Source organism: Centropristis striata, chromosome 6, assembly GCF_030273125.1.
Source record: "Centropristis striata isolate RG_2023a ecotype Rhode Island chromosome 6, C.striata_1.0, whole genome shotgun sequence".
Taxonomy (NCBI): Eukaryota; Metazoa; Chordata; class Actinopteri; order Perciformes; family Serranidae; genus Centropristis; species Centropristis striata.
Window position 1 is genome coordinate 14,630,920 of NC_081522.1, and position 15,036 is coordinate 14,645,955.

The window sequence follows — 15,036 nt, forward strand, 5'->3', positions numbered from 1 at the left end:
TTTAATCAAAGGATAAATTAGAACATATTTATAAGGTAGCTTGATTGGAATTGCTTCATGCATAAAGTGATTATTTGCAGATAAAAGACAATGCAGCAAGTGGAGGAATATATGCACCAGGAGAAACACAAAATAGCACACACACACACACACACACACACACACATGTGCGCACACACATACGCGCGCACACACACGCGCATACACACGCGCACACACACTCGCACACACACACACGCGCACACACATAGAAGTTAAATAAATCACTGACTCATGCATTAGTGATGGACATCATCTGGGGTCTACTGATGTCCATATAATATTCCCTTTTACTGTTGATTGGGGTTTGGTCATGTTCTCTTGATTACAATTTTAGTCACAGACGCCAACACAAACAGTAGAATTATAATTGCTACACATACTCATGTGCACAAAAGACATGTAAACATATACACTCAAACATGCACTGACGCGCAAATAAAAAGAAACTACACAGCCATTCTGTTCTCGCCTCAGTTTAATCCTTTTAGAGCGCATCACTCTGGGCTTTTCTATATTTCATTCACAGCTCAGTTGATGAGCTGTTTTGACAACATGTCAGAATCTCATTAGACTAATAATGTAGAAGATTAGAAAACACACTCGTATACAAACGCTGATGTGCACAAGAACAGGTCGACACATACACAAAAACCTGTTCTGACGCACACGCTCACACGCACACACATGGATGGCTGCTTATAGTACTCCGGGCAGGTTTTATGGTTTTAAGACGGCAGTTGACTTAAATGTCAAGGAAGGTCACGCTGCAAGATGTAACCGCATTGCTCCATTACCTGCCACTGAACAATGACTACAGCTTGCTAAGAGGCCTGTCTGTAGGGACAAGGAGAGTTTACTCTGTTAGTAAAAACTGCTCCCTTCCTGCGAGAGAGAGAGGGAAGGGAGATGTACTGTAGGAATGGGTTGAATATGAGAGACGGGTGAAAAAAAATGAAAGGGAAGGAGGAAAAAATTGGTGCAGTGGAGGGCTGCTGTGTGTTTTCTGCTTGGAATGCAAGTCACACACACGCACACAGACACACAGAGACACATACACACACATGTGCGAATGGATGGGAGGAATGATGCCTGCTATGTAAATGCCCTCAAAATATTGGAGTTTAGTTGTGCATGGTTAAACATAAAATAATTCCCTATTACTTAATTTAGAAGTAACAGACAGACCAGCCAAATAGAGAGGCATGAAGGAGTAGCTGGATTAGCTTCACTGGCAAGAGATCAGAAAGCAGAGCACAGTTCGGGTCTCGTAAACAGTGCTGCCCTCAGAAAAGACAGGTAAAAACAACAGCAACGGCAACAAAGGGCAACAAGAATGAGCTGCGAGAAAACAAGGGATAATTATGTGTGATGAAGGACAAGAGACAGAGCAGATGTGTTAACAATGGCTGCCCCAGGAAGGAGGAGGAGGAGAAGAAGAAGGGGGCTGAGGTCAGCATGCACTGAGCTCTCCCCAAATAGCCGCAAGGGATGCCTCTGAATGCATATAAAGAAGGAGAAAAAAGAGAAGTAGGCAGTGATGAGGAAGAGGAAAGATATAGAGCAAAGATTTAAGGGACAGAAAAAAAGGAGAAATACATAAAATAGAGAGAGAGAAAGAGAGAGAGAGAGAGAGAGAGAGAGAGAGAGAGAGAGAGAAAGAGAAGACAGAGAGACAGTTGCAGAGATTAGGGATTTAAGGACTGATAGGAGGATGCTTTTGTGCAGTCACAGAGGAGTAAGAGAGAAGGAGGTTTTATGCTAAACTATGCAAATTACCCAGCTCTGTGACAAGAGCTACAAGAGCTACAAGAGCCGGGGAGTCACACAAGAACACACCAATGGAAAACTTGACTCGAAGAAATAAAGTACACACACACATACACACACACACGGACTTGCACTGCCATATCACTGGAAGTCAGCTTCTGCACACTTCGTCATGAGTTCAAGAGAAGGAGCCACCAAGGAAGTTAGATGATGATGGTGAAATGTGTTTGTATCAACACTTCTGCACCTGTATGCTGTGCATTACCTGTATGGAGACACTGCTGAAGGATCCACCTATGACTCCGGCGATTGCGAGCGGGCTGTCGTCCTGCAGAGCGTAAGATCCGTCTGGACAGATGAACTCTGTGTCGTCCACCTTTGTGAGGGAGGCTCTTACAAACTCCAAAGCCTAGGAAACACACCCACATGGATGTTTTATATCAAATTCTTTGCAACATACGGAACACCATATGGTCTATATTATCTATTTATTGTAATCAGCCTGCAACACACTTTAAATTACATTCTTTATGAGAGATGTACAACATAAAGACTGATTGATACTTTTCTATAATGTAATATTTCTATCTTTTTGAAGGGAGTATAAAGGCTGATTTCTTTACACTAGAGGCTCTTAACTGCTTTCAGAACAGGGTCCAAATTGCAAATGAAGTCCCCAGAGAGCAAGGCACATAATAACATATTGCTGGTATGTGGAGAAATGGATGAATGAACTGCAACCCTCTGAGGAAAACCAAACGTCAACAATCCAGGGTTTATGCAATCAGTCAAAAAGCTCATTGTATAGGATCACTGGATGCATCATCCCTAAATAGCTCAGCAATAAGACACAATATATTTTTTGAAGATAACAATCCCTGAGGGAAAGTGCCTTTTTTAATTTTTATATCCGGCTCATTTCCCTCTTTGCAAATAGCTTCAATCTCTATTTCTCATCAAAGATTTGCTTTCATCATTTGAGGCAAGATCCTTTACCCGTCGTGGATAAAATAGAATTTCGAGGTACATTTACTTTACCTGTATATTACCTTTTAATGAGACCTTATAGTTTTTCTCCATTTAAAATGGAAACATTGCACTTTTTACTTCCAACACCACAACTTACTTTGCAGAGTAACTTGAAAAAAATTTTTTTTAGCAAAAGTTCAAGTAGCCCGGCAGCGAAAGAGAACAGACAGCTAATTAAACAAACTGTATCTGAACTGTGCTGCATCTAAAAAAGTTGTATCAGCATTCACAGGTAAATGCAGATACAACTCATACACTCTCCGACAAAAATAGGAGAGTAATTGCTATAACTGAGCTATTATTTCTGTGATGTGTTAGTCTGATGTGGTCTGGTCAAACACACACACACACACACACACACACAGTAATGCAGCAGATAGTAGGCAAAGTTGTATTTTTGCCAGGAGTAAAACAAATGCATCTATCTAGCTTTTAAAGTGGTGTCTTGCAATTTCATAATTAACAATAATATATATTGAGCAAATATGTTTGCAAAAGCCACATTTGAGTTTTAAAGTAAACATAATCTTGTGCAATTTAATTTAAAATTAAACACTGAAAACACATCAAACAGCAGCAAAGTGTAAGCTGCGGTGAGCTGCCATGCAATGTCTATGGGAAAATAAGGCAGCCCTCTGAGCACAGCAAGCCAAACTAAAGCAGCAGAAAGATATCTTTCAGTGTTCAATTGTGACCACAGCCAACCAGTATACAGGCTCATATGACTCCTGTGACATGTTGAGTTATGTTACAGAGAATTTCTTCCTAACTGAAACACATGAACTTGCCTCCTGGCCACAGAAAGGTGTGATGCGAGCTGCACTTTGCGGCTGCTTGGTGTGCCTAAGTGATTTTGATTAATTAGGATTACATTCTACATACTGTGAACAGTGTTGTGGTTGGCAGGCAGCATAAACTTAAAGGGTACTTGACCCTTAAAATGACCAATTCTCATAAAGTAGTGAGCTTACGACCGAATAAATAAGATTTGGATTTTGCAAATAAATGTTTTGATATAGTTTTGGTGTTGTTATATGTGGCCCCCATTTACTTCAATTAGTCAAAGATTTTTCTTCTTCTTTAGATTCTCCTTTCTTTGTGGAGGTGTGCAAGAAAAACAGTGTTTTCTTTAATAATTAAATAATTCAACACAATTCGAGTAACTGGTATACAATGGTTATTTATGGGTGAAGTGCCCCTTCAAGATGAATAAAGTATTTCTTTGACAGGAAAGTGTATTCAAATACTGTCCGAATGAATCTTGAGAAACATGCACATTTTATAAAACCCTGATTCCAAAAAAGTTGGGACGATGTGTAAGATGTAAATAAAAACAGACTGCATCCAAGTCAGAATTCAGAGTGTATATTTACAAAAACAGTATAAATATATTATTTTTGTACAGTTTTCAATTAAGGATATGTTAAAAAGGATTAACAAATGATCCCATTCTGTTTTATTTATGTTTTTCACAAAGTCCCAACTTTTTTTTTGGAATCACGACTGTATGTACAGTGACCACGCTAACCCACCTGCTCCAGTGCATAGGTATCTCTAGAGCAGGTGTCCAGGATGTGGACCCCAAGAGAGACCCCAGGCAACAAAGTGCTGTCCTGATTGATTCTGTCAATGGCAAACAGCATGGCCTCCAGCCTCTGGATCCCTCTGTCCTCGTTCACACGCCCACACTCCTCCATCCCGGCGCCTTTCTCATGCACTGGGAACAGACCACCGAGCACCAGATCTCCCTCGATGCGGATCTCCCGGCGGGACAGAGGTGGGTCTCCGATAGAGAGCAAGACGCCCCGACACATCATGACCAAGATTAGGGCGGGATAGCAGGCCACCATGATTGGCTCAAGGAGGGCTAGGATTGTCAAAATGTGAGGAGATGCTTGACAGAGAGTGAGGCGGAGGGAGGTGGGGGGCTGAGGGTGAAGGTTAGGGGTGAGGGGTTAAGGGTGGTGCGTGGTGGGGTTGAGTCAAGCAGTGGCCGTGGATGTTTGGGTCGGTTTGTGGCCCATGAAACAGTCAGGGAGAGCTGAACTGGACCACACATGGAGGGGCACACCATCTGGACATCAGTCCTGCTTGGAGAGGAGAGGAAGAGGAGATATAACACAAGTAAATCCACAGGACAAATCACAAAGCTGTCAAGAGCTAAAACACTTTTGTAAGTGTTACTATAAAGTATAAAAACAGCAAAGTAAACCTTTAGTGAAGTTTGGGGACACTGTTAACAAGGGCTCAAAGTCGTTTCTGCTTCACAGCCAAAGCCAAGCCATGACTAAAAGGGATATGGAATTGTTTGGAGATTGTACCCCAACCCCTCCTCCCTCCCTTACAGCACCCAGTAAACTTTCTTCTTGTAAGTGTGTGTGTTTGCCCCTGGTCGTATCAGGATAAGCCAGCTTAGATGGCTGGTTGATACATGAGCCCAGCCTTCTCATGCCACAGATCAGAAAAGCTTCTCTAATCTGATCTCTGTTCCAACAATTCTCCGCTCGTCCATGAGTGTATACCCCTTAGTATATGTGTGTGTGTTGAATGTCTGTGCCTGTGTGTGTTATCAGATATATTGCTCCCCTTCTCCTCTACATAATTACAGTGGGAGGACTGAATGCATTTCACCATGAAAGAAGCTAACTGACAACAATGAGGCCAACAACAGCTGATGCTACTTATCATAGCTTACAACTCAATTACAACTGTGTGTTTTGACATTCTTGTTCATATCCTCCACGTACACTTTCCTCTGAGATAGCCTGGAAATATTTTAAGAAACACTATGAAGCATTTGGTCTAATTTTCAAAGGGGTATTCCTCAGATTTTACATGTCAAAGTCAATTTATCAGTCGGATAAACTACAGTTAGTCATGAAATTGCATACAGAAATTCATTGTCCCCTGGGAATTAACTGAAATACTGTTGATCAACCTTCATGTAGCGACATAATCCAGCCACATTTTTAATTCATCCAAAGCTTTGGTTTAGGACCTACAAAACTAATGAAATTCATATCAGACTATGTATTTGCAAGTTTTAGCATGCTAATGTGTTAAACTTAAGGGGCAACCTCCGTGCCTGAAAAATTAAGATAACGCACAAGTGCCAAAAACTGAAGTTCCTCATAGGGCCACTTGAGGCTGGCTCGAAAAAGTGAGCCAGTTCTCATAGACATAGATGCACAACTTTAAATCAGAAATAAACACATTTACAGACTGGTACAAAAAATAGTTTTGGTCTCCATAGCTGATTTCCCCATTTATGACAACTGTGTGGGGATTTTCATATATAACTCTGACGTTTAAATTATATCAAGGCTTAAAGTTATACTTAATTTAGGGCATAGCCCCTTTGGGTGACAGGTGGGTATCGCTACAGGTGGTGTATTTCAGCAAACATGCTTCTTTTGACTCGCATCAGCTCAGCCAAACTACCTCTTAACCCATATGTGGGTTAGCCAGGAGTTAGGAGGAGCCAGAACCACCATCCTTGAGCTTTACACATAATCTTCAGAAACCTATAAGTTATGTCACAGGGACTATGTCCATGTTTTATGCATTAAATATTATACCGGCAAAACATCAACATGTTGGTAACATTAGAATTTAGTACAGCCTCACAGAGGCATCAGCATGGCTGCAGATTCTTCGTCTTGTTTTCCTAAGGACATGACAAAATACAGATTGCATTTACATGTGCAAGAAATCCGGTTACAATGCAAGCCGTAACACCTTCAGATGTGGTCTGGCTGATCTGATAGCATTCTGACTGCACTGTGTTCTGCGTGTATTATACACCCTGCATTTTACTTATTCAGATAAGACATCTAGATATATTGTACGTTAATACCAGGTGGAAATGGGGGTATTAAAGTCAGCATATCCCAGCCCCTGCTACATTGATTTTGACCTTTCTTTTCTAGCAAGTTCTACAGCTTTATGCAAATGCATAACTAGATGTCCAAGGATTCCAGGATTCTGCTGGAAAATCTAATAAATACTCATCCTTTCTCTAGTCTCTCTCTCTCTCTCTCTCTCTCTCTCTCTCTCTCTCTCTGTTTCTTTCTCTATGTGTTTATATCTTTTAAACTATTTAGCAAACGCAAAGTCAGTAAAACCCTGAGTAGGAAATAGCTTTCTTTTAAATTATGTCTCTCATGTCTCCCTTGCAGTCTCCCCAGTCCTCAGGAGAGATAAGACAGAAGCTGGAGGTTGACGTTTTGACTATGAAAATCAATCTAGACCAAGGAGCAAGCTTGTAGTGAAATTTCTGTTGATTGCTGGCATCTCTGGCCTATACCCTGGTTTGTGTATGTGTGTGTGTGTGTGTGTGTGTGTGTGTGCTTTAAAGAGAGAAAGTGTATGCCTCCCCTCTTTGGTGGGCAGGTAGGAGGATGAAAGCTTCTCTTAGATGCAGGCAGATCAGATTTTTCTGCAGGCGGCTGCCATACCTTTACCACTCTGCTCTGTAATATGACACACACGTACAGACAAACACACAAACCCAGACAAACACCCACCCACACACGCACATGCAGACATACACACTCACACATGCACAAACACACACCTCTGCTTCTCTGAGGGGCTGACCTAAAAGCAGACTATTTCTATGTCTTATCCTTTCTCCATCAACCAGCAGAGATCTGAACATGTAGGAGACACACAGAATCAGGATATTTGATGAATGTATGATTAATGATTATTACAAAAGGGGTTAGAGTGCTACTACCCCATTTGAAACACAAGTACAATTTGTAAGATGTACTTTGATGTGGTCTTTAAAAGTCACTTTTGTACCCGATGAGTTTACTTCAAAAAGTTAATTCCTGTTAAACTCCCACAGGACACTACCTGACATGTATTTGATAAATATATAATTCAACTTAATGCCTGTTCTTTTTGGAAAGGAAATTGATGGTGTCTATGAAAAATTTATATCCATTCTCCAAGCTGTCACGTACAATAGATGTGTGTGTGTGTGTGTGTGTGTGTGTGTGTGTGTGTGTGTGTGTGTGTCCATAGTATGTGTGTTTGTGCATTTGGGGGGAAAAAGGCCCTTTGAATGATTTCCAGTATTCCAGTGAAAAATCTTTTCCTGGAAATAAACTATTCAAACAAACTTACATCATAATTAGAGGCCACTTTTCAAACTAACACAAAGAGGAACTTTGTAATGAGCTCAGTTTTGAGGACAACACTGCAACAAGGCTGCAGATGTGGCTGTGTTTGTTTTCAGTTGCTGTGCATTTGTGTACAAGTGCATACACACAGATAAGTGTGTGTGTTGTGGCATATAAAGCTGTATATTTATGGAGCTGAGACTCTAACAACAGTTTCGCTCGATGCCTTCCTTTGACAGTATCCTTTAATGTAATTGGCAGCTCTTGAAGTCAATTTCCCAGAAATGTGCCAAATAATATCTCCAAGCATTTTTTACACCGCTGTCATGGTGTCCGCTGAAATTGAATGTTTGCTTCATTATAACCTCTTGGAAAATGCCCAAACCCAGCTTCCTGTCTCAAGAGCAACTGTGCAGGCAAAGCACACACTGTGAAACAGAAAATGTTTCACTTCTTGCCCCTTCTTTCTTTATTATCCAAAACATTGCCAGGCCAAGCAGGCCAAAGTACAACACAATATATTGCAGGCAATTTAAGGATCACAGTATTTTGTATGCTTGAGTCACTTTATTAGAAAGCAAGTAAACCAGAAGCTCTCAATTCTTTTTGCAGCCAAAGACCCCCTCATGTATGTCCTTTGGAATAATTGGACGTAGCCTATTTTTTACACTTCTGTAGTCTCATGTGAAAGAACAACACAATAGAAATGTTTTAGAAATATATTAGGCATCTATTAAACATATTTGCAGATTCTAAAAGTTATATATGTGTTCGCTATTAACAGAATATATGAACTCCTATAGATTTTTTTTTTTAAAATGAAGTGGTTCTGTTGAACAGTGAAGCCTTTTGTGTGTCTATGAAACAGCTTACATCAGATTGATGAATGCATTTTTTTGTCTCTTTCCAGGCAGCCACAGAAAAAAATGTGACAGATCATGTTAGATCATGAAGATGGAAATCAGACTTGAAGCTTGAAGCTTCAGCCTTTTGCATTCAAATAGTTGAGAAGAGGTCGAGGTTTGACTTACAAACACCATCTACCATCAATTTTTAGTTAAAGTCATTGGGCCTCATTCATGAAACGTTAGTAGATTTGTGCGTAGATTTGCACATAAAAGCCTACGCTACTAAAAACCTACTCCGGATTCATGAACGCCGCGGGAAACTCAGATCTGATCGTAAACACGTGTGTATGATCATGAATGCCAATCCATCGTAAGGTGGCAGCGCGCTCCCGGTAATCAGCAATTAGCATGAACCCCGCCCATGAATTGCTAATGACCACCATATAAGGAGGTGTGTAGAGGCATCCTGTCGACCTGTCAGTCATGGCACAAAGAAAAAAAGAACGAGAAAGAAAAAAGAATTTTTCCGAAGCGGAGATTGAAATTATTTTGGGAGAAGTGGAGTCAAAATTTTTTTTTTATTTTCATCTGTTAGTAGTGGTGTGACAGCTCCTGTGGTGTCTGCGGGCTGGCCAGTGGGGTCATAAGCCACGGGGTCAGTGGGTAACCCCTATCCCCTATGGATATAGAAGGGTAAGTCCATATATAACACACTCATGTGATTATGCAGGCTATATTCTTACCAATGAGCCAGCCGTCTCGCACAGCTCCATCCTCCAAACGCGTGCCAACTGCGCAATTACGCAGGATGAATGCGTCATGCGTCCCACCGGGCCACCGTGCCACAACGTTTAACAACACACACTTTGCGTCACAGATCAGTTGCACATTCATGGAATGAAAGTTTTTCCGGTTAATGTAAGCAAATGCATCACCGGATGGAGCCTTGATGCGTACGTGTGTGTAGTCTATGGCACCGATAACACCTGGCATGTTTGCAACTGCACTGAACCCCTGCATTACTTCTGTCTGCCGTTGTGCGCCATATGGAAATTGGATATACTCTGGCATTAATTTAATGATACCTCTGAGAACTGCAGGCAGGATGCGGCTCATGGATGGTTGCGAAATGCCGGACCTGTCACCTATCTCCCGCTGGAACGTCCCTGTGGCTAGGAAGCCAAGCACAGATAGCACTTGTAGGTGTGCAGGGATGGCATGGCTGCGTTTTGTTGGCCTCGTCAGATTAGGCTCCATAATGTTGCATAAATGCAACAGAATTGGTCTCGGTAGTCTGAAACGACTAATCAACCATTCATCATTCTCAGCCAACAGATCTGCCCGATCCCTGAAGTACCGCTCTCTCCAAATAGCGCCTTGCGCCAAATCATGTAGAAGTGCAAGTTCAGCCATGGTTACCATTAACTAGGACTGAGGGCCTTTTATACTGTGGGAGGTTTAATTAGAATTGATCCAGATATGGTAATGGTTTACATCCTTTTTGTGATTTTATTATTAGCCTATATTTTTATTATCATCATTTAACATGTAGAAAATAACGCGTAATCTATTGAGTCAATTTACATAGATAATTCACAATTATGAGTTTAATCTGAATCTTAATCCCGCCAATTGCATTTCATTTTTTTCATTTAACCTTTATTTAACCAGATAAAAAACCCATTGAGATCAAGACCTCTTTTACAAGGGTGACCTGGCCAAGAAGGCAGCAGCACACGTCAAAAGTTACAAGACAGACGAACAATAACAATAAACAGGCAGCGAAAAGTCCAACATATTAAAAGTACTAAAGTGCAAGTGAATAGGCGGTATAAATAGGTAGCATAAATAAGCAGTATAAAGTGCAGCAGTGATAAATACAGTAGCAAATTAGGAACATGAGCACTGTGCAAAAGATTTACATTGACGTTTTTTGAGAGTTGTGCGAAATGCTCCCAAAGGAATCAGTTCTGATAGTTTCAGCTCAGATTGAAGGGTATTCCAAGCAGAGGGGGCAGAGAAACTGAATGCTTTTTTACCTTTTTCGGTCCGGACACGAGGGACAGAAAGGTGCACAATATCATTTGATCTGAGGTCATAACGGCTGCCAGATCTCTTAAGGAAAGTGCATAGGTAAATGGGAAGCAGGCCAAGAAGAGCCTTATAGATCATGGTCATCCAGTGCGTATGACGTCTTACAGTAAGGGAGGGCATGCCAGCTTTAGCGTAGAGTTCACAATGGTGGGTGAGGCGGCTACAGCCAGTGATGAATCTCAGGGCACAGTGGTACACAGGAGTTAAAGATTGTAGGCAGGTGGCTGAAGCTGACATGTATACAACATCTCCATAGTCAAGTACAGACAAGAAGGTGGCTGAGACCAGAAGCTTCCGAGCCCTGAGGGAAAAACATGATTTGTTTCTGTAAAAGAAACCTAGCTTCACCCTTAATTTTGAGATCAATTTTTTTACGTGCAATTTGAAGGACAGTTCTTCATCAATGGTGAAGCCCAGATATTTATAATTGGTGACCAGCTCAAGAGTTTCACCCCGGACAGTTGTGATTGACGGAATATTTTCCAACGGAGTAGATGATTTTGCAAAAATCATTAGTTTTGATTTATCAGCATTTAAAACCAGTTTCAATTTTTCCAGACGAGTCTGCACTGTATTAAAGGCAGATTGCAAAAATTCAAAAGCCTGAGCAATGGCATGTGAACAACAGTAAATAACAGTATCATCCGCATAGAGATGATATGAGGCATTTGATATGTTGGCACACAGATTATTTATATAAATTGTAAAAAGGATGGGTCCTAAGACTGAGCCTTGCGGTACACCTTTTGTGACCTTAAGAAAGGAGGAACTAACTCCGGCCATCTGAACACATTGTGTTCTGTTTCCCAGATAATCAGCAAACCAAGAAGCAGCCTGCTTGGAGATACCATTTTTGAAAAGAATTTGCAATAGGAGATCATGGTCCACAGTATCAAATGCCTTAGACAGGTCAATGAACAAAGCCACACAAAACTTTTTGGAATCCAATGCCTCAAACACATCATTTAAAACTTTCAGGGCAGTAGTTACAGTGCTATGCTGCTTTCTAAAACCAGACTGAAGAGGATTTAGTATATTCTTCAGTTCCAAGAAATCCTTCAATTGATCACAGACCAATTTTTCAAAAATTTTGGCCAGAATACATAATTTAGAGATAGGCCTATAGTTATTTACAATTGAGGGTTCCCCTCCTTTTAGAAGTGGGAGGACAAATGCAGACTTCCAAACTTTCGGAAGTTTGTTTGTGCTGAGGCTTAGATTAAAAATACTGGCAAGAGGCTCAGCAATTAAATTGCCAACTAATTTAACTAAATATGTTATATTTTTAATCGTTTGTCATGTTTATATCACATGTTTCAAAGGCATCTGCGTATTGTGTACATAACAGAACGCATTATGAATTAAAATTGTAATTTCCAACAGTGACGAGCATCATTTATATGCATTCTTAAATTTACACAAGCACTACGTGTGGTCAGCAGCATGTGTAGATTTTGTTAGTAGCTACGAAAAGATCGGAGCTACTAAAATATTGATGAATGCGGAGATGCACGTAAATTTCCGTCTGCGAACGGTTTACACACAAATTCGTTCTGCTCACGTTTCATGAATGAGGCCCATTATCTGTAGTATGTGGTGCCTGTAGTGAACTAATGTCATGATACTGTTTGTCTTGGTCTGCCACAGTAAGGTCAGTGTTTGCTTGATCTTTACATTCTGGTAGATGGGTTTTATTACCTTTTGCCTGTGTCCCCCTGTTTCCAGTCTTTATGCTAAGCTAAGCTAGCTAGCTTTTGGCTGTAGCCTTACATTAAATGGATAGATGTGCTAGCGGTATTGATCCTCTCTAAAGCCCCTTTCCTACTGGACAAAAACCCACAAACACCCACTAACCCACAAACATCTGGCTTTCGTCTTTAGAGGGAAACGTTACAATTCATATTAATTTTTGGGACACATAACTCTGCAGTAGTCATTTATCGACTCGGGGTCTAATTGGCAGTGATTGCAACATCACATCTGGGTGGACAGACACATTTTGACCCCTTTTCCAGTTCGATGAAATGCCATGTTCTGTACAAGTAGTGCTCATCATTCCAAATTAGTGGGCATAAGTACTGGAAGAAAATACTTAACAACTGTAAGATTTTCACTGGCCTCCATACTGCCTTCTGCTGTTAACTAAGCTTGTTTCCCAGTGCATTTATGATGCTGAAGTGACACACCAGAAAAAAAAAAAGAAGAAGTTTATTTCCCACACTTATGTGCACTAATTCTGGTGGAAAAAGAGTATTAGTCATAGGATAAAAGCAAGTACGTTGAACTATGCCTTTAAAGAGTTAATTAATGAAGAACACATTTACTTTTTACATATACATAACCACATTAGCATTAGATGTCTTACCTGAGTAAAGAAGGATGACAGCAGATGGCAGCTGGCACATGGCAACATCACCACAGACACCTATTAAAGAGAGATGAGGGACACACATGAGGTGAGTAAACAAGTGCCAGAAAACAACCTGACAGTCAATACAAGACGGGGGAGGACGATCGGATAAAGGAGAAGGCTGACTGCTGACCCTTCTCCCTGGGAGCTATGATGAAGAGTAACATCTGACAGACAACCCCATTTCACCTCTGACCCTGTTCGAATCTACAGTCAGTGAGTAGGCTGCATACGCATCGCCACACTCCTCTTTTGCTTTTCGTGGTTCATTCTGTTTCCTCCATGGCATCATCCCTGCATCCTCTCCTTCTCTCCCCTCTCCTTGCTGGTGATCAACTCCACTCTCCCCATTTATTTCCACCTCCCTTACACCCTCCACAGCCCTTGCTCTCCCCCTAACAGGCAGGGCTGCTGTGGATGACACGTATCCAGCTGAGAGCAGCCATGCAGGGTCGATGGACCGCAGTACACTGAGAGGAGAGATAGCCCCACAACCTGGCCTTCTGTGTGTGTGTTTTCTGTGTGTGTGTGTGTGTGTGCGCTTGTTTATCTGTCTTTAGTGCACCTCACAGAACTCACAGCTGCACCACTGACACAAACCTCACAGTATGGGGAGACTGTATGTGCATGTGTTCTTTTATTTTTTTTATTTCTTCTTTGGGAAAGGGAGGTGGAGCATCAGAAGCTTTGTTCACACAAAACAATAGATCCCATATTATAAATGCACACTATCAGGTGTATCACTTCATTCAATAAATGTAGGGTCTTTTGTCCTCTTTTCATCTCTCTCTCCTTCTAAACCTCCATCTCTAACACCAAACAAGTACAGACTCATTTCTTCTCATGGAATGTGAATTGAAGGCACAAGAGACAACATGTGTGCACTCCTTTTAAAAATGTGTTTAAAGTGCACTACTTTATTTTAACCCTCACATAACAATTACGCATGTGTGTGTGTAGGCATGGTGTCCCAGACTTCTGACAGTCTAACGGGTGCAATGGGCTGTGACCATTAATTATTTACGAAGTGCGTTTTAGGCAGGAAAGACTGATGATCCATAAATAGGACAGATAGATATCACAAAACACAACAGCCATACAGCCAACTGGATGATGCTCATCCCTCAATCCTTTTGAAGTGCACCAATCCACATGGCATGAAAAAATAAATAATAAAAAACACCAACAAAACAGCTGTGTAGGTTCAGTCTGTAGACATTTTAAATAAAATATCTGTGACAATGGCTAACTTGGGTTAAACCACATTTATTGTCAATTATCAATTAAAATCAATTATTTGATCCCAGATGACTATTGATGTTCCATTCACACAGTCGGATAGAATAGAAACCTTTCCTGTATTGATTAATCAGTCCATTTCGTGACCTGCATTAGGTTCAAAGGGTAAAGGCCGTATTATGTTAGAAACATAGAAATGGATTTCCTGGATCTTACAGACAGCTGAAATTGAAAAGATTTAACTGCACAGCCATTGATCTTTGTTTAACAAAAGATCTGCAGAGGCACGTTTTGTAGCACGCAGTCCACGTGCTGTAACAGATAAAGAGGTACATTTACAAAGAAAATTGGATTAACCTATACAACAAGTGGTGTGCTTCAGGGGCACACAGACTAAACTGTGCTCTCATGTGCAGTGGGTACTCCAAAGGGATTCTCCACTAAAAGAGCTTTTAACCTTTGAGCGCCACACAAAGTC

General features: G+C 41.0%; 1 protein-coding gene across 4 annotated transcripts in view; it reads right to left on the minus strand.

The window, feature by feature from the left end:
- The window catches only part of grm3 (glutamate receptor, metabotropic 3), a 45,298-nt gene that overhangs the window by 19,713 nt on the left and 10,549 nt on the right, over nt 1–15,036 (minus strand). For 2 of the 4 annotated variants that reach the window (XM_059335117.1, XM_059335118.1), the window contains 3 exons: nt 13,275–13,334; nt 4,371–4,925; nt 2,075–2,218 (listed from right to left, as the gene is read on the minus strand). In XM_059335117.1, coding sequence (XP_059191100.1) covers nt 2,075–2,218; nt 4,371–4,688 — 462 coding nt within the window. In that variant the 5' untranslated portion in view covers nt 4,689–4,925; nt 13,275–13,334. Of the gene's footprint in view, nt 1–2,074; nt 2,219–4,370; nt 4,929–13,274; nt 13,335–15,036 lie in introns of all 4 variants that reach the window. The other 2 variants (XM_059335119.1, XM_059335120.1) reach the window with 1 other exon arrangement.